This window comes from Bos indicus x Bos taurus, chromosome 6 (genome assembly GCF_003369695.1).
Source record: "Bos indicus x Bos taurus breed Angus x Brahman F1 hybrid chromosome 6, Bos_hybrid_MaternalHap_v2.0, whole genome shotgun sequence".
Taxonomy (NCBI): Eukaryota; Metazoa; Chordata; class Mammalia; order Artiodactyla; family Bovidae; genus Bos; species Bos indicus x Bos taurus.
This window is the reverse complement of record NC_040081.1, coordinates 67,342,535-67,362,586: the sequence shown is the minus strand read 5'-3', so window position 1 is coordinate 67,362,586 and position 20,052 is coordinate 67,342,535. Positions and strand designations below refer to the sequence as shown.

Below are 20,052 nucleotides of genomic sequence, written 5' to 3'. Positions count from 1 at the left end.
CATGTTCTACGAGGATCACATTTTAAGTACTAAGGTTTAAAAAGGGAGAAAAAAGAAAGATCACTGACTAATTGATCAGCCTATTTCAATAATACATACTACTAAAACATACTTTTTGATCAAGTATGATTGATCAAGTAAGATGGATCAAACCAGTCAATCTTAAGGGAGATCAACCCTGATAACATGGACTGTATAGTCCATGGGGGTCACAAAGAGGTGGGCATGACTGAGTGACTTTCACTTCATTTTCCATTGAAAAAGAAACTGATTTATAAAAAGGCAATGATCTTTTGCTTTTCTAAAAATAAGTAAAGGGAGTGATAACTTTATGGACACCATTAAGCAATATAGCTGCTGCTGCTGCTGCTGCTGCTGCTAAGTCGCTTCAGTCGTGTCCGACTCTGTGTGACCCCATAGACGGGCAGCCCACCAGGCTCCGCCATCCCTGGGATTCTCCAGGCAAGAACACTGGGGTGGGTTGCCATTTCCTTCTCCAGTGCATGAAAGTGAAAAGTCAAAGTGAAGTCGCTCAGTTGTGTCCGACTCTTCGCAACCCCATGGACTGTAGCCTACCAGGCTCCTCCGTCCATGGGATTTTCCAGGCAAGAGTACTGGAGTGGGGTGCCATTGCCTAAGCAGTATATCTAGGTCATCCTAATGATACAATATTAAGGGCTGAAGGGAAGAGTACTTATAAAGCTGATTAATGTCTAATTGCTAATCAGTGTCTATTCAAATTTAGATTGTGCTTATTCATCTACTACTTAAAGCTGAACTTTACTCTGATAAAATTTGTCTCAAGACAAGTTTGTGTGATAAAAATTGTGCTTTTTCTTTTCCAAACGATTTTTTCTGTGACAGGTGAAGAAAGTTATTGTATATTTAGGTAGAGACAAAACAATGCAGTTGCTTGAAGAACTGGTGAGTGAACTACAGCTGACCGACCCTGTCAGTTCCGGAGTCACTCACATGGATAACCCCCCTTATTACCGCATCACTTCCAGCTATAAAATCCCTTCTGTCACCTCAGGTGAGAAGTCGTTTAAAACTGATTACTTTGTATGCAAAAAGAAGCTTTCCACAACTGTTCATTTTAGCAGGCGTTTGCTTTCAACGTCCTAGAGAAAACACTCAAATGTTAAGTCATAGATGTAATTAACTTGACAGAACTTTGTAAATCCTCATATGAGTAGAAAGGTTTGACAATGTAAGGATTTGTAATGTGATAAAGGGAACATTTATATACCTATTCAGAACTGGAATATATCCATTTTGTCCATTTACAACAGATGCTCTTATAAATGGATATAATTAATATGTAAATATCGGAATTGCTCACTTATTGAAATTACTGTGTAATTTCATATTATAATTATTTGAGCATATATTATACATAGTATTCAATCATGTGAGTGTATTTACTTTTATGTATATCTATATTATCATAATATTTTGAGTTGAAACTACATCCATTGAAAATTGATAAAATATCTGGACTGTTGTAGATTAAATTTATATGAAATTCTTTGTCACTCAGTTTATATTAAATGCTTTTGTGATGTTAATAACATTGTATAATTAGAGATCTTTCATGCTGTGTTTTATAATTTACTTTTGTCATCTGGTTTCATCTTTTTGTTATACTTTCTAGGAGATTTCTAATAATGCTTCCATTGAATTTTTTATATCTGCTAAAATATTTTTAATTCCAAAGAGAGTTTTTTAATTAAAAAAATTTTAGGAGCATCCTATTCATGTTTCACAGTTGGACTACCTTCTTCTATATTTGATAAAGCTTTCTACCTGGGAAAGTTCCTATTTTCTTTATATTGCTGTTTCTTTGTTTTGATTTTGTCTTCAAAAGCCTACCAATTCTAGATCTGTCTTTTCATAAACAGTGGCATATTAAAGATTTGACTGGATGGTCTGTAGGTATATATGGAACTTGTTGATATGGTTTTTTATACAATGATTTCATCAATGTAAGTGTCCATTGGTCTTTTCTCTTGTACTAATCAGATTCCCCAGAGAAAATTCTTCCAATCCTCTGCCTAGAGTAGAAGATGTAGGGGTGTGCGTTTGTGTGTGTACTGATACGTATAATCCATAGATAAACACACTTGCAGTCTTCCAGCCTTCTGATAGCCCAGTGGTTTAAGAAGGTTGCAGGGAGGTATGTCTTTTCAAGTTACGTATGTGTGTATATCTCCACTTAGTTCCCTTATCCTCAGTAAAGTACTTCCTCCTTCCCCTGTGGATGGTGTGCCCTAGTCTAGAAATCCTCTGATTTATTGTCATCAAAGAAGACCTCAAGTGAGCAGAGATAGTTACCCAGTTACAAGAGGTAGAGGGGTAGCTCTTGGGGCCCAGCTATTTCTGAAACAGATTTTCAACCATTCTTGCCATTTTTAGCATCTGCTTCAACCCCTGCTTCCAGAGGTACTCTGTTGCCACTAATTCCTAAGTCTTTTGGAGGTTTAACAATATAGATACAGAAGTTTCTTGTTTCCTCCACTAACAGCTCTGGATTCAGCTCTTTTGACCTTAATTACTTCTTGTCCATTTGTTTTCAAACATCCCTAACTTTGTTGCTGTTGACTCCTTACTCTGTTGGTCATTAAGAGTACATTCCTTTTTTAAAATCACCTTCATCTCATTTGGGCTTCCCTTGTGGCTCAGCTGGTAAAGAATCTACCTGCAATGCTGGAGACCTGGGTTCGATCCCTGGGTTGGGAAGATCCCCTGAAGAAGGGAAAGGCTACCCACTCCAGTATTCTGGCCTGGAGAATTCCATGGACTTGTATAGTTCATGGGGTTGCAAAGAGTCAGACATGACTGAGCAACTTTCACTTTTCTTCTCATTTTAGTGGAGTTTTGACATCTGTAGTATGAAATCTTTTGTTCTTATTGAGCTGTCCTAAGCTTTACATTCATTGACACTGTTTTATTTCTGATGACAGGAACTACTTCTAGTAGCAATACAATGGTTGCTCCCACAGATGGCAATCCTGATAATAAGCCCATAAAAGAGTGTATTGAAGAGAGGTAAGTACGTCTCTGTTCTTTATTAATCTTTCAGTTTGACGTATATGATTATCATCAGAATAAACGATAATTTCTGCATTGGAATGGTGTTAATATTCTAGTGAAGAAATATATTTCCATGCTGGAAATTTTTCACATTAAAGACACTTGCATGCTAGATTTTTAAATATGCACCAATGGATGAATAGGCGGAGTATGGTGAGTCACTTTTTGTGTTGCTACATTTTTTTAAACTTTTCTAAATGGAAATTTTACTCTTGCCTGTCTTATATGGAAGAGGTTTCACCAGAATGTTATTATCACAACAGTTTAAGAAAAACTTCAGGCAGAAATAACTGACTTCAAAGCTTAAGCTTTTGAATTGTAATGTGGAAATTAAAATATATCACAGTAAACTTTAGTAATTTGTGTACTGTGTTCTTTTTTTAAGCATAGAAAGTACAAATACCGTTTTACCATGAACTGTGACTAACTTCAGTGGTCATTCCCACAGCTATGTGCACCTAGACATCTACAGCGGACTAAACAGTCATTTAAATCGTCAACATCACAGACTAGAATCTCGATACAGTAGCAGCTCTGGAGGATCTTATGAAGAAGAAAAAAGTAATACATTCCAAATGTGTTTTTTTTTGTTTTTTTTTTTAATAACTACGATGGTCAGGTGTACTATCATTATAGTAACGTTAGTAATTGTATTCTTCCAGTAAATTGTTTTTAAGAAGAGTATTTAACTGCCACGAGTGGTGTTCCAATATAATCTGAAATGTCTTGACTTTAAGAAGCAACATGAAGTGGGGGAAATACATTTTAAAAGCACAGGTTCCCTGTAGGTTGATCAAAAGGAACATAAGAATTGGTTCTCAAGAAGCATCATAGAAAGAATCACAGAACAGACACACAGGCAACAGGCTGCTTTTTTGAACAGGTTTGATCTTTGGTGGGACTCGGGTTTTCTTGAACATTCTCCCTTGCAGTTGCAAAATGAGCACTCTGTCCGAGTCTCATTTTAACACTAAGGTAGGGTGAGATGGAGGCACAAGCCTTCAGACCGCAAGGGACCCTGAAGATGATCTGGTCCAATCTCCTCATTTTGCACATGATGGAACTGAGGTCCAGAGAGGTTAAGTGACTTATCCACGTCACACAGAACTCACATGTCCTGATGGCCTTTTTTTACTGCACCCCGCAGCCCCACTGCAGTAGAGCAGATTTCCTTTGAAGACGGGTTTCTATCGGCCCTATCTCCAGAAATTTGAACTGAGTAACTTACCAGAAGGCCCTTGATACAAGGCAGCTTTACCTATAATGTGGTCTCATAGCTTGGACATCAGTTGTGAAATCATGATGAGGTGCTCATGTAGTTTTGCTTTGATTTAAAATAAAGGAATTTGAATTGATATATCTTTTTCTCTCTCTGATTTGCTTAATCTGATAATATTGGTACCCAGGTCTACCTAGCAAACATTTGTCAAAATAGTGGGAAACTTTCTTATCACTTTCCAGTGGTATAAATAGTTGGTGTCTTACTAGAGTTTGCTTATATTGGCAGAAAGTAGATGGTGTAGACAATGAGATCATTTTATTTTGATAGGTGACTCAATGCCACTTTATTCTAATTGGCGACTGAAAGTGATGGAGCATAATCAAGGAGAGCCACTACCCTTCCCACCAGCTGGAGGCTGCTGGTCACCACTGGTGGATTACTTGCCTGAAACGTCATCACCTGGATTACCTCTTCACAGGTGGACCACAGCGTCATTCCTCTTTCATACGAGCCAAACCGCTGCTTAATACTTCAGCTGTCTCTATGCTATCTGACAACACGGAACACAAGCAACCTTCTTTCCTTTGATACTGCCACAAATTCTATCCGTGTATTTAGATTTTAAGTGATCTAAAAACTCAGACTTCTCACTGTTTACAGTGAATAGTATTAAATCTAATTCTGCTGCTGCTGCTTTTCTGGGTGTCTGGCATAGTTACTTGACCTTTCTGGGACCCAGTTATTACATCTGAAAAATACTATTTTACAGTAGTAGGCACTCTTATTTTGAGTTAAGCTGATTTCCTGCTTAGCAAAAATCACAGTAGAACAGTGACTGCATTCTTTCAAAATGTATTAATGTACCAAACGTGTACCGAACACCGACTATGTGGCAAGCAGTGCACCAGGTCTTGGGGTTGAAGATGAAGAAAACATGGCCCTTGACTGGGAGGAGCCCTTAGCAGATAGGCTGTAAAACTATCATTGAACGGTTTCCTCAGCTGTATTTCTTTTCTTCTTTTTTTTTTCCTTGAGAAATTGTATTTTTCCATAAAATACAATATTAAAATCTTAGAGTAATTTGCTTAAGATGTTCTCTAGGTTTGCTCTAGTGGAACATTAATAACGCTCTTGTTTGTCATAGGTGTAACATAGCCGTGATCCTTTTGACGGATCTCATCATTGATCACAGTGTGAAGGTGGAATGGGGAAGCTACCTCCATCTTCTTCTTCATGCAATTTTTATAGGTAATAAATATTTGGTGCTGTTTCTTTCATTGTGCATTTCTGTGATCGCTGAAAGGCAGTATATGGTATGTTTGTTTTTTATAGGTTGCATTTTATTCATTTACCTTTATTGAGGTGTAGTTGATTTAAAATATGAGTTTGAAATAATGTACAAATAATGACTCAAAACTTTTATAGATTCTACGCCATTTATAGTTATTATAAAATATCAGCTAGAGTCCCTGTGCTGTATAATATATCCTTGTAACTTACTTATTTTATGCACAGTCGTTTGTATCTCTTAATTCCCCACCCCTATCTTGCCACACCTCCCCCACCACCCCTCTTCCTGCTACTAACTACTAGTATGTTCTTTGTATCGGTTAGTCAGCTTCTGTTTTGCTCTATTCAGTAGTTTGTTTTATTTTTTAGATTTCACATATAGGTGGTAACACACAGTACTTGTGTTTTTCTGTCTAGCTTATTTCACTAAGCATAATACCCTCCAGGTTCGTCCATGATGCTGCAAATGGCATTATTTCATTCTTTTTTAATGGCTGTTGTAAATAATGCTGCTGTGAACACTGGGGTGCATATATCGTTGCTAGCGTTGTTTTCTTTGGATGTATACCCCCCAGTAGTGGAATTGCTGGATCATATAGTAGATCTATTTTTAGTTTTTTGAGGAACCTTCATAGTTTTCCTCAGTGGGAAAAGTGGTATGGTTTTAAGAAAGTTTCTACATATTTCTGTTCTTATTTTTGTATGTTGTTTCCCATGACACTTTTTACTGGGATTCTCATGGTCTAGAGAGGTGTTATTCCTAGCCTCTCTTTTAACCACAGATAAGTCTGTTATACCCATTCCTGTTCCATTCATACAGTCTCTCCCACTGCACACAAAAATACACATACCTTCCAGCAGGAAAGATTCTGTAACAGTAGCAAGAGTAAAATTAATTTACCTTTAGGACTGGGAACTTTCAGAGTAAATGGAAAATTGAAATGGGTACTGACTGTTTCCCAAAATAATTAGATTGTAGACAGTCTAATTATTACAGTTAAAGCTCCACTGTGCCCTCTGTGACAAATATGTGGGATCCATCACATCTCAGCAATACTTTTCATGTTTGTAAGACTGTTTGCCTGAAGCAAGTCAAAATAGCCATCTTTTCCTAAATTTTCCTGACATGTACACTTATTATATATTACTTCCTTCCTTCAGTAAGCAAACGTCTACTGACTTTCTGTTGTGTTCCAGGCACAAAAAATGCTTGCCTTTAGAAGTTCGTGTCCATCTAGTGTTAAGTAACAGAGTAATGGTTTCTAAGAGATTACTAAATTTTAGACATAAAACACATTGGAAACTTGTCTTGACTCGCCCTAGTCCAGTAGGACCATAGGATATTGTAAAAGTGTGAATGAACTCTAGGCCAATATAAAAACTTGATGTAGTATGTCGTCTTTCACAAAATATTTAATTTGTGCTTTTCTTTTTAAAATATACATTTGGTAGCAAGAATGCTACTCATCATTTCCCTTTCCTGATAATAATTGTCTACTACTTTTTTTAGGGTTTGACCACTGCCACCCTGAGGTGTATGAACATTGCAAACGCCTGCTTCTGCACTTGTTAATAGTAATGGGATCCAACAGTAACATCCGAACTGTTGCTTCTGTCCTTCTCAGGAACAAGGAGTTCAATGAGCCCAGGGTGCTTACTGTCAAACAAACTGCACACTTAGATTATACTTTCACAGGTATTTGCTTTAAAAGTGGTTTGAAAATACAGCCGTACTTTGTTAATCTTGCATTAGAGAAAGTCAACTGAAGTTGAGATACTAGAGTACTTTTTAATATAGTTTTATTATTTTAGGTACCAGTGACATTATTAATTCATAAAAGAAGGAATTAAACTTGGAGTATTTGAATCTCTATTACCTTTAAGGATCTTTGTCATAACAATGTTGAGTGGCTTAATTTGAGCACTGGTTATGAAAAAAAAAATGGTGAACTTGTATTAGATTCCTCCTACTTTCAAGAGCTGAAAAACTGACGAAGGAAGACATTTAAAATATTTTATTCATTCAGTTATACTAATTGCATTTACAATGTTATACATCTCAAAGTCTAGTAAGTTCCAAATTATATATTTTTAAGTAGTGAGGTCCAAATTAATGAGACTTTAATGTAGAATTTATTTCACTGTTGATGTGAATTTGTTTTACTTTTCAAATTGTATTTTCTTTTTCCCTAATAGCCCTAACTCATTTATTTCATTCATCAGTATCATCAGGTTTATAATAAATGACCCAGAAAATAATTGGGTTTTAAAATTGAAATAAGACTACTTTTTTTCCTAGTCATATAATGTCAGATACAGGGTTGATCCATTTTAAAGTTACTTACTGCAAGCCCTGTAGCTTACTCAAAGCCCTGTAGTTAGTGAGAAAACAATCGTTAGTAAACTTAGTTGCCTTTTAAAACTATGATTAAAAGATGAATGGAATAAAGTTTACTGCCTTTTTTAAGTTAAGCATTTCTATTCAGAATTCCATAGTTTGTATTTGTTGTTTGTTTTTAAGGCTCCTTTTGCCATTTTATAAATATGGGCATTAGTGATAACCTTTAGAATTATTTAATAATTGGCATAACATAAATATTACACACAGACTTTAAAATTGTCTTGATTTAAGTAAAGTGAAGCAGAAAGTATGGACCCCTTAACGTAAGAAATTAAAAATCAGCTAACACTGTAGAAATTATTTCCTTAACTCATGTTGAGGAAATATGCCAAAGTATCAGGAAACTGCCAGTTCCAACTTTGTTCAGCAGATGGCAGCATAGGCTAGCATAGTAAATCCGAACCATTCAGTTTTAATACGAGGCTCTGAAAACAGTGTTTGCTCAAAAACTCAGTTGATGTCCTCTGGTGCTTGTGAGGCTCCAGTGTAATCTGTAAGGGCCCATAGCTTAATCTTTAAATATTGTGGGAGATGGTTTCACATCTGGGTATTCACACCCATGGTCTCTTTCAGCAGGTGTTAGTGATTTTATACCTGATTACCAGCCCTCCCCCATGACCGACTCAGGGCTCAGCTCAAGTTCTACCTCCTCTAGTATCAGCTTAGGAAATAACAGCGCTGCCATTTCCCATCTGCACACCACTATCCTCAACGAGGTTGACATCTCAGTAGAGCAGGATGGAAAAGTCAAAACCCTCATGGAATTCATTACCTCAAGGTAACATTTGCGGCTCTTCCCATCCCAGCCATAAACCTCTGTTAAGTCGTCGTTTCATTTGTCAGCTTCAGCGAACCCTATTTTTGTTTTCCAAAGTGTCATTGATTTGGAAAAGACAGGTTTGTCTTGTGCGATATTTAGAAAATTTGACGCAGCCAGGCCTTCTTTTGCTCTCACAAGATTACATGTGAGGAAGGCTTTAATCATGTCTGAATGATTAAGTGCCCAAAGAGAGTGTAGTATTTTCTGAATGTATATTTCTGCCTTCATTAGCTGCATTACCAGTCTTTCATCAAATATTTACTTAGGGTCCACTCTTGGCAAAACACTCTAAGTAAAGAAGAAACATAGTTGGGGAGGGAGGGGCTGGCATACCACAGCAAGAAGAAAATCACAGACGTAAGAAAACAAGGTATAATTGTTACTCAGGCTGCTGAGTAATCCAGCTTGAACGTAATGTTGAGGGCCTCCTAGACAAGAAAGCTTGGGAGAATTCAAACTGGAGAACCAGAACCATGAAGCCCAGGCCAGAGGTTATAGATCTTTCAAGAAAGGAGACATTATTGAAAATCTTTGAGCTAGAATGAGGAGTGTGGAGGAGGGCCCAATTAAATAAATACGTTGAAAAAATCAGTTTCATAGCAAAGTACTTGATGAATTAGAGGTGTCAGGAACTAGAGGCGGTGTGACCACATTTTTTTTCAGGGCACCTTGGCCTGTGCTAATAGGGGGCTGAAACCTGAATAACCAAACTGGTAAATGCACAGATATTTTTAAAGAAAGAACCGAAGGACATTATTCTGTCCTAAACTTCCTGTAGTTTTCACTTATAAATTATTTTCTTTGCCTTAGAATCTAAATAATGTGTCACCTCTATAAATTTTGACCTTTAATATCTAAGCAGTAACCAGTACTCTTCTCACTTGGCAAAATTTGCCAAATTTTCCTACTACCTCTGAGAGCCTTTGACTATAATGATGGAACATTTTGAAATTATATGTAACTTGGATCTTCCGCTACTTGCTCTACTGCTGCTGCTGCTAAGTCGCTTCAGTCGTGCCCAACTCTGTGCGACCGCATAGATGGCAGCCCACCAGGCTCCCCCGTCCCTGGGATTCTCCAGGCAAGAACCCTGGAGTGGGTTGCTGTTTCCTTCTCCAATGCGTGAAAGTGAAAAGTGAAAGTGAAGTTGCTCACTCGTGTCCGACTCTTAGCGACCCCATGGACTGAAACCTACCAGGCTCCTCCATCCATGGGATTTTCCAGGCAAGAGTACTGGAGTGGGGTGCCATCGCCTTCTCCGGCTACTTGCTCTAGATCATTGCAAATCCAGGTAGTATATAAACAGTAGCAGTAGACTGTATGACATGCTGTTTGATTTACTCAACTACTGTCCTTTCTAACTGCAAAAGCATGTTTTAAGTGAGTGTGAGTAAAACTTAATATCAAATTAAAAACCAAGGGAATCACATCTGTTCTCTGTTTTCAGAAAAAGAGGGCCCCTTTGGAACCATGAGGATGTTTCTGCCAAGAATCCTAGCATAAAGAGTGCTGAGCAGTTGACTACATTTTTGAAACATGTGGTTTCTGTTTTTAAGCAGTCAAGCTCAGGTATCTTTTAGTAAATGTTTCAGATAATATTTACTTTCAAGTAGATCTTTTACTGTGATGTCAAAACTTCTGATGATATTCAGCAAAAAAAATTGACAGTTGACATGTCTAAATTCAAAAGTCATAGACAGGTTTTCTTTTTTAACTTATTAGTGGTAACAGATTTGTTTTGGTTGAAGAAAAATTACTACTTGAAAATAAGACTGCTACTTTTGGGACTTCCCAGGTGGTCCAGTGATGAAGACTTTGCCTTCCATTGCTGGAGATGTGGGTTTGATCCCTGGTCAGGGAGCTAAGATTCCACATGCCTAGTGGCCAAAAAACCAAAGCATAAAAACAGAAGCAATACTGTAACAAATTCAATAAAGACTTTAAAAGTGGTGTATACCAAATAGATCTTTGAAAAAAAGAATGCCACTTTGACATTCTTTGTTTGACATATGATAGTATAATGAAATTATAACACGATTGTTCATCATGAAACAATTGTTTTAAAGGAACATATATAGAGATGACAAACTGTACTGGTTTGGGCTTCTGTGATCGAAAATTGAACACATCCTGAAAATCAGAGTAAAACGTGTCTAAAATGGTGGTTCTTAGCTAGGGGGTGATTCTTGTTGGGACATTTTGCAATGTCTGGAGACATTTTTCTTGCAATTAGGGGGCGGGACGTCAGTGATTAGTTGCTTCTGGTGTCAAGTTGTTAAGAGGCTGGAGATGCCATCACACAACTACACCACACAGGACAGCCCTCACAACAGAGTTATCTTGCCAAAGTGACATAGTGGTGACGTTGAGAGACCTTGTTCTCAAGGATTACTTCCCTGGAGACTATGATGAAGAGTCGTCTAAAGTGTAAATAGAATTGTATGAAAAGGAAAAGCATTGACTTGGAAAATGTTAGAAAATGTTAATGCCCCCTTTGCCAGGTACTATGCTGGCACTGAATTTAATACGGTTCCTAGCTTCTGATCATCATCCCTATATATATCCTGAAAAACAAGAAGCACTTACTCGTTTCCTTTGTTTTCACAGAAGGAATTCACTTGGAACATCATCTTAGCGAGGTCGCGCTGCAGACAGCACTTTCTTGTTCCTCTCGACACTATGCTGGGAGATCCTTTCAGATTTTCAGGGCCCTAAAGCAGCCTCTCTCTGCAACTACACTTTCTGATGTTCTCTCCAGACTTGTAGAAACTGTAGGGGATCCAGGAGAAGATGCACAGGTAGTTCGTTCACATCTTTCAGCAGGTGTTGAGCAGTTCCTCATTGTCAAAGACCTGCTTCCAAATGTAGATCACGGCAGGTAGACCAAGTTAATGTCACAGAGAATTGTTGATGTCAGATGCTAAGAAGCAGAAAATTAAAAACAAAGTTAGATGATTCATGTTTAATAACATACAAATTGAATTAGGTGGTGCCTATAAAAACAGCTTTATGCATACTCACTTGGATATTCTGTGATGACTACAAGGTAAAAGAGGAATTTAAAGTAGATGTAAAGTAAAACACTGAATTTCATTTTTTAAGATAAATTACATGAAATACTGCAGTAGGGAACTTAACATAGGTCTGTGACCCATGATGTTATTTAACGCTGTTTTAGACACTGAGGATATAGTAGTGGACACCACAGAGTTCTTAGCATAGAGCTCACATTTCACTGGGGAAACAGACCTTTTAATCCATCAGTAATGTACAGTACAATTTTCCTTAATGATGAATGCTGTGAAAATAATACGGTAGGGTGACAGCTTAAACAGTAATAGGGGAGAGGGGTATTTTTTTTTTTTTTTTTGGTATATAATCATCTAGAAGATGAGTTCTGAACACATGCGTAGATGAATAGTGAGCCCTGTGATCATCTGGGACAGAGAGCAGAGGGAAATAGGACTAACAAGTGCAAAGGCCCTGAGGCAGAAGCAGTGGGCGCTTCAGAGGAAAAGCAGACAGTCCAGAGTGGCTACCGTGTATGGGATGGAGACTCCAGAGGCAGGCGGGCAGCAGGCCCAGATCACACGAGGCCTGGGGAGGTTCTGGCGAGAGGTGGGATTTTACTCTGAATCGATGGGAAACTACACATAGTTTTAAAGGGAGGAGGATGGGTGTGATTTGCTTTTTTAAAAATTCACACTGTGGGTGGCTTTGTGGCATCCTTAGGAAGGCAAAAGAGGTCAGTTAAGAGGCTGTTTGTAAGGCCCCAGACCAAAACGGTGATAGTTGGATTACAGGAAGCTGTGGAAGTAGAGAAGTCAGATACAGGATGTATTTTTAAAGTAGTATTTTCAAGACTAGCTGATGGATTCAGTTTAGATGTGAGAGAAAGAAATAAGGATGTCTCCTAGATTTCTGGCCCCAGCAGTTTTGGGCGGGTTGTGTTGCCATTATAATCAATTTTTTTTTCATTATAATCATTTTATACCATTAGTTTGCTACGTTTTCATCCATCCACAGATCATGTTGCTCAAGAGTTTAATTATTTTGTAATATTAATGTGGAACTTGTTCCATTTTAAAATCTCATCAGGATGTGCATTACAGTTTCTTCTTTCAGGCATAATTAATTAAAATCTGCCCTTTTTTTCTAGGGATTTGTGATTGAGCTGCTTCTCACGCTGGAATCTGCAATTGATACTTTAGCTGAAACCATGAAGCATTATGATCTTCTGTCTGCCCTTTCTCAGTAAGAATTGATAAGCCAGGCAATCGGTGGATTTGTATACAAAACTTCAGTAGCTAAATAGGCACAATATTATATTGTTCTAATATTGGTAGTGAGAGGAATACCCCCAAATTCAGATGAATTGCCAGTGGGAAAATGAGCCTTAGACAGTGAGGACGGGTGAAGGGTCTCAGGGCTAGTAAGTGGCAATACTGTTCCTCTTTCATCTGGCCAGAGACCTTCATGCTGTGCTTCTAGGCTTCAGCCCCAGTAACAGGCTCTGTTCCCAGCACACTCAACAACCCATTGTCCCCCCAGCAGGTCAGGCTGCTCAGGACTCACACTTCCCACCTATTGGTCCTTCTGCCTGGACCAGCCTCTCTTCAAACTTTCTCCTGTTTGTAAATCCCACACTGATTTATCCTTCAAGTCCCTCTCCTAGTTAAGCATTTCTAACTGCGACCTGGGGAGTGCTAAGCATTCTATCCTTTGGATTCTCACAGTATTCTCTTAATATTTTAATAACAGCAACTAGCAGGCTATAATTTTCATGGACTTCAATATTTCTAGCATTTTGCATACCACTGGCACATGTAGAAAATATTCTGTAACTGTTTTTTAATCAATGATAACTAGATATGAGGGAGAAGGAGAAATCAAAATTAAATTTTTGAGCTTGGTTCTTTTGGAAAGAGTGTGAATTGACAGAAATAGGGACATCAGGACTGTTGAGTCTGCAGATGAGAGAAACGAGGCCTGGGCTTTGGATATAATGTTCACCAAATCCCAGACCTGAAAATTATCAGCAGTAACTATAGCAGCATTTTCACTTCAAATCAAACCTTATCCAACTCAGGGGAAATAATCGGTCACAGTAGGAAGGATACTGTTTTTTTATTAATAGAGAGGAAAGAACTGAAATTGGTTTTAGCAAAGTCAGATATGCTTTTTTTTAAAATATTTTAATTTTATTGGAGTGGAGTTGATTTACAGTGTTGTGTTAGTTTCAGGTATTAAGTCAGATATACTTTAAAAATGACTTTTCCTGGTAACAGTTACTGTTTTTCAGCTGTTTTAAGAGTACAGTTAAGGTAGCAAAAGAAGCAATTGTGCCTGGATTCATCTCTTTTTCTTTTTTTTTCTTTCAAGAACCTCATACCATGATCCTATAATGGGAAACAAGTATGCAGCTAACAGGAAAAGCACTGGACAACTCAATCTAAGCACAAGTCCCATTAATAGTAGCAGTTATCTGGGATACAACAGTAATACAAGAAGTAACTCTTTGAGGTTAAGTTTAATTGGTGACCGAAGAGGGGACCGGCGGCGGAGTAACACACTGGATATAATGGACGGACGGATCAACCACAGCAGTAGCTTAGCGAGGACTCGAAGCCTTTCCTCCCTGCGAGAGAAAGCGGTGTACGATGTGCAGCCCACTACTGAGCCCGCCAACTTGATGGCCACCATTTTTTGGATAGCAGCCTCTTTGTTAGAATCAGATTATGAATATGAATACCTCCTGGCTCTCAGGCTTCTCAACAAACTGCTGATCCACCTGCCTTTGGATAAATCAGAGAGTCGAGAGAAGATTGAAAACGTGCAAAGCAAACTGAAGTGGAATAACTTCCCAGGCCTTCAGCAGCTCTTCCTTAAGGGTTTTACCTCCGTGTCCACGCAAGAAATGACGGTGCACCTCCTGAGTAAACTGATTTCTGTCTCCAAGCACACGCTGGTGGACCCTTCCCAGCTGTCAGGTGATGTGACTAGAATTGCACCAACTGTTTTTTTTGCCTTTTTAATGTAGTGAAATGTAAACTAATCATTTGTTTGGAAATCTACTAATTTCTGCTTTTCCACAGAGTTTTCTTAATATGTGAAGTAGCATAAATTTTTTGGTAAAAGCAAAAAAACAAACACAATTTTTTAGAAGATCAAGTACCCCAGGAAATAAAAAGAAAATGGTTTCTGTGAACCAGTTAAAAACAAACAAAATAAAAACCTTTAATTTTAAAATAATGTGCAATAAAATTGGTTATTGTTTGCTTTTTTTTTTTTTTTTGATAGGCTTTCCTCTTAACATCCTTTGCTTATTGCCTCACTTAATCCAGCATTTTGACAGCCCAACTCAGTTTTGCAAAGAAACAGCTAGTCGAATAGCAAAGGTAAGCAAATGTTACGCTGAATGATAACACTGGAGGGAAATTTCTCTAGAGTCTATCTTAAGGGGGGAATCTCTTCAGAATCCTTTTACTGTCACTTCCTATGTGAATTTTGCATCTAAATTTTTATTTTTATGCATATATGAAGGAGTAATATAGTAGTGATGTAAGTTACAATTGCTCAAATGACAGTGAATAAAATTACTTGTTTAGACTAACTGTCCTCTGAGTCTTGAGTCTTTTTCTGCTCCGTTTCCCTACTTATCCTCTACCTGTCAGTTTCCAGGTCATTCATTTATTCACTACCAGATATGTACTGAGCACTGGATCAGGTGCTGAAATACAGTGATTATCAAAGTAGATAGAACCTTTAGCCCCCTGGGGCCTAGAGTTCGGGGTGTGACCACCTAGAATCTGGTGACTTTGCAATGAAAGTGAAACTGTTGGCCACTCAGTGGTGTCCAACTCATTGTGACCCTGTGGACTGTAGCGCGCCAGGCTCCTCTGTCCATGGGATTCTCCATGCAAATATTCTAGGGACACATAAACCAAAATCTGCCTCTAGGAATTCATATCTAAGCTGACTTTGAAAGTTGAATAGGAAGGACCAAAATAAAATTCCTGGATGAGAAACAGAAGCAGGGCAGAGGGTAGAAATTTTCCAAGCAGGAGAAATCACATGTGCAGAGTCCCTGAGGAAGAAGAGGGCATAATATATTTTTTGATTCTGAAAGTTCTTTTTGTTTGCCTTTGAACATTCTCTTCATCTTCTCTCTGTTCCCTTCATTCTTTTTTCTTTCCTTTTTTGACTCTTTCCCTCCCATCATACATTTCTTAAACAAGTATGTGGCTATTTTTAAATTGCCTCTGGACAAACTTTGTATAAAAAGTTTTATAGCTCAATCAAATTGTAAAAGAAAATTATTTTGAATTTTATATACTTAGTAATTTCCTCTTAAGAACAAGAAAGAAATCGTAACTACCTTGCCTTCTGTTTAAACTTAATTCTGAACTAATTTTATGTATTTATTTATTTTGTCACATTGAGTCTTGGAAAAAAGACTTTTCAAGCAGAAAATACAAGCAGTTACAAGAAGGAGTTATATGAATTTACCAGTAATATATATGCAACAGGAAATTAGGTGAACTGAGGAAGTGACTCAATAGTAATATAAGTAAAATAACCTGGTTAAATCACTGGGGAAAAATCAGAGAAGTCTGCAACATAAGGGAACAAGCACATAAAATTCTCTGGAAGAGCTTTTTATATAAGCAGCTTTTTTCAAACCTGAGATTCAGGTAGCAGATAGCACATCAATAAATGGAAAGAGCAAGCTTCTAGAAAGCTAAACAAACACCCACCTCTCCCTGGCCCACATTTCAATGTCGGTAAGTGCAGATTTATCTCTGGGTACCAATGGAATCAAAAAATACTATCAACCCAATTATCACATATACAGCTACAAGAGTAAGAACACTTTCATTATCTTGATGGATAATATTTAATGAACGACAAAAATATATTTAATAAAATATGCTGTTGAGTCTATCCCTATTTAAATTTCTAAATAGATGTGGAGAAATTCTTAACCATTTTAAAAGCATGTGTTTAAAAAGAAGAGCCATCATTATAGTTAATGGAAATACATCTTAGTTGTGAAAATGATGGTTTGCACTAAAAAACCCAACGTGTATTTGCATTAATGAGGTCTAAAAGTGATTTTAAAATTTTATTAAAATGACTTTCATTTTAATATTCTGATAACATACCATTAGGAAAATGTAAACAAAGGGTTTTTTTTTTTTTTTCCTACATGAAGGTTAAGAAAGAAAATATAAGGAAAAAAATATCGGCTTATTTGGGGATTTTAAGAAAATAAAAAGCATAAATTCCCTGATAAGGGAAGTAGAAACATTTGAGATTGGCAGCTGAAATGTGATGAGTAATTTGCTTAGTGCTGGGGCAGGTGAGAAGCACAGTGTGGCCAGAAGACCATGGAAGCCCCTTGAGCTCCAAGCCTGTGCTGTCATGACCGAGGCAAAGCACAGGAATGTCCCAAATATCTTTTGTTTTTAAGAAATCAAATATATGGCTTTCTGTGAGTCATAAACTGCTGTGAAGTCTGTTTTCTTCCTGTTGAGTGGCACACAAAGTTTCCCTCTGTTGGCTTTCAGCAACCTGCAGGATGTGGACTAAATTGACTCCTTAATTATTCTCTCACTTCAACTGTTGAGAGTGATTTTCTGCCATTATGTGCTTCCTCATTATGCAAATATCACTGCTGCTGCTGTTTGTGCCCGTGGAGAGCACAGCATTTCAAAATGAGGCAATGCTTGGAACAAATATTGTCCTTTTAGCTATTCATTATGGCAAAAACAGCATGCTAAAAAAGTTTTGTTATAAAACATAACTCTTTGTGGCTCATAATTTAACCTGATAATTCCAAAATTCCAAAATTAAGCTGGTCTTGCTTTACTATAAAATTGCACAGCCTATATTCCAAAGAATGTCTTCCTTTTCAAAAACTAGGTTTTAAAAAATCATTCTTTCAAAAAAATATCCTTTAAGAAGATAAGAATTCTATCAGAATGTCATTCTTCAAGCTAAGATTAAAGAATTCACCTCAAACTATAAAAATTTTTGCTGAAGAGTAACAGATTATGAAATTGTAAAGTTATATGGTTTTGTAAAATAGTGTGAAAAATTACTATATTTTGAAATACAAGTAATTATATCTTGAAATATAAGTGAAATACAAATCTTTTTGAAATATCAACCAACTTTTTCTTTTTTCTTCCTGGTGTCTCTTTTATGAGTAAAAGGCTAATGCATGAAAACAACTGCTTTGAATGATTTTATAAAATAACTTCCAAGGTACTATGTTAAGTTTCTGCAGAGTCTTGCACGCCTTCATATCTTGGGCTTATCCAGTGATATTGTCTGCATGATGAATAAGTGTAAAAGTCAGTTACAGTCATCTGAAAATTGAAAATTTATATATATTTTAAAAGATAATACTCTTGTTTTATCAAATGCTCTAGGTAGGCAGTTTGTGAAAATAAGATGGAAGAATAAGGGAGGAAAATAAAAAAAAGGGGAACTAAAAGAACTTTTGTCACGGCTATCCTTTCACAATAGCTGAGACTAACATGGCCCTTTTCCAGTTCTTCACTGTTCAGTTATCCTTGAAGGAGGTTTAGGAACATCCCCACCAATGACTCAGGGAACAGACAAGGTGCATTTGGCCCATTAGATTCTCCCAAACATTTGTTGATTCAGATACTGTAATACCATATCAAGCAAACTCTAAGAACGTCAGTATACTTTGTACCAGCCTGTAAATGACTGGCCAAGGACCTTGAGAGCTTTAGCTGATTCCCTGAACATTGGAGACGCAGGGCTCCAGCGTTTCATCAGCCCTCCAGTGAAGTCCTTTTACTGTATCACACATGTTGAGGCTTCTGCAGCTGACTGCTTTGGTGAGATACCCTGAACACCTTGAGACTAAAGCATTTCTTCTTTGGCACAGCAACTCTGAACCTCCCTGAGGATTTCCTGGTTGAGTCTGCCTATTTAGTTTCTTGTACTTTGAACCTTATATGGATTTTATAAGACAAAGCTCTTTTTACAAGATGATATGTAGGATTTACAAAAACTTTAGGTTTTTACCAAAGACATTTTTCTAGAATATTGGACTGAAAAGAAAGCTGTGTTCTTAACACCCATGGAAGTGCTTGACATATTAACCATCTTTCCGTATTATCTAAGTCATTCCCTCAAGGATGCCTTGTGCTTTCTCCTTTTCTGTTTAACTTCTCTACTGTATTGAGATAAAATGCATTAATGCTTCAACATATATATCTAAATTATTAAATGAATTCATTGAATATAAAATTATGTTTAATGTTGTTAAGTAAATGAAATTTTTTTTGTTGTTTTTTTAGGTTTGTGCAGAAGAAAAATGCCCAACACTTGTCAACCTGGCTCACATGATGAGCCTGTACAGTACACACACGTACTCCAGAGATTGTTCTAACTGGATCAACGTAGTGTGCAGATACTTGCATGACTCCTTCTCAGATACTACGTTTAGTCTTGTGACTTATCTTGCAGAGGTATATTTACCCCCATAAAAGGATCTTGCAACTGTTCTGTGACAGAATTTTCAAGAGTATTTATTTCTAGAGCAGCACTAATACTAATTTTCAAATTTTATTTAAGAGTGAATAGAGGTAACATCTTTTTTAAGAGGAAAAAATATACAGGTAATATCGTTCAAGTACAAATGAGTTTTTTTTTTTTTTCATTTTCAATGTTTACTTCTTCATTCACTCTCTTTAAGTGGTATAAACTCAAAATAATGTAAACTTCAACTTAGCGGTTTTTGAATGTATTTCTGCATTCACTGTCTTTAAATAACACAAAACTCAATATAAACCTCACCTTTATTTAAAATGGAAAATGGGTTTTTTTTTCCATGGTCTTGATCCTAGGAAATGGTTATCGTTTTTTGTTTCTATAAATTAGCTCTTGGCTTTGAAATTCTTTCTAGAATAATAGTATAGCAGTCATTTCTTTAAATGACTTTACAGTCATTTCTTCTGGGCAAGTACTTATTCTGGTGATATGTTTACCTCCTAATCTAAAATATGATGGGCGGGGCAGTAAATAGAATTTAAAACCAGTCCTGCTGCTGCTGCTGCTGCTGCTAAGTTGCTTCAGTTGTGTCCGACCCTGTGCGACCCCGCAGACGGCAGCCCACCAGGCTCCCCCATCCCTGGGATTCTCCAGGCAAGAGTACTGGAGTGGGTTACCATTTCCTTCTCCAAT

General features: G+C 37.2%; 1 protein-coding gene across 10 annotated transcripts in view; it reads left to right on the top strand.

Moving 5' to 3' along the window:
- The window catches only part of FRYL (FRY like transcription coactivator), a 269,105-nt gene that overhangs the window by 213,643 nt on the left and 35,410 nt on the right, over positions 1 to 20,052 (top strand). For 8 of the 10 annotated variants that reach the window (XM_027544457.1, XM_027544458.1, XM_027544459.1 and 5 more), the window contains 13 exons: positions 865 to 1,033; positions 2,964 to 3,048; positions 3,542 to 3,654; positions 4,643 to 4,793; positions 5,460 to 5,563; positions 7,116 to 7,301; positions 8,580 to 8,784; positions 10,274 to 10,395; positions 11,434 to 11,624; positions 12,986 to 13,080; positions 14,209 to 14,816; positions 15,127 to 15,224; positions 19,167 to 19,337. In XM_027544457.1, coding sequence (XP_027400258.1) covers positions 865 to 1,033; positions 2,964 to 3,048; positions 3,542 to 3,654; positions 4,643 to 4,793; positions 5,460 to 5,563; positions 7,116 to 7,301; positions 8,580 to 8,784; positions 10,274 to 10,395; positions 11,434 to 11,624; positions 12,986 to 13,080; positions 14,209 to 14,816; positions 15,127 to 15,224; positions 19,167 to 19,337 — 2,298 coding nt within the window. The remainder of the gene's footprint in view (positions 1 to 864; positions 1,034 to 2,963; positions 3,049 to 3,541; positions 3,655 to 4,642; positions 4,794 to 5,459; positions 5,564 to 7,115; positions 7,302 to 8,579; positions 8,785 to 10,273; positions 10,396 to 11,433; positions 11,625 to 12,985; positions 13,081 to 14,208; positions 14,817 to 15,126; positions 15,225 to 19,166; positions 19,338 to 20,052) is intronic. The other 2 variants (XM_027544451.1, XM_027544460.1) reach the window with 1 other exon arrangement.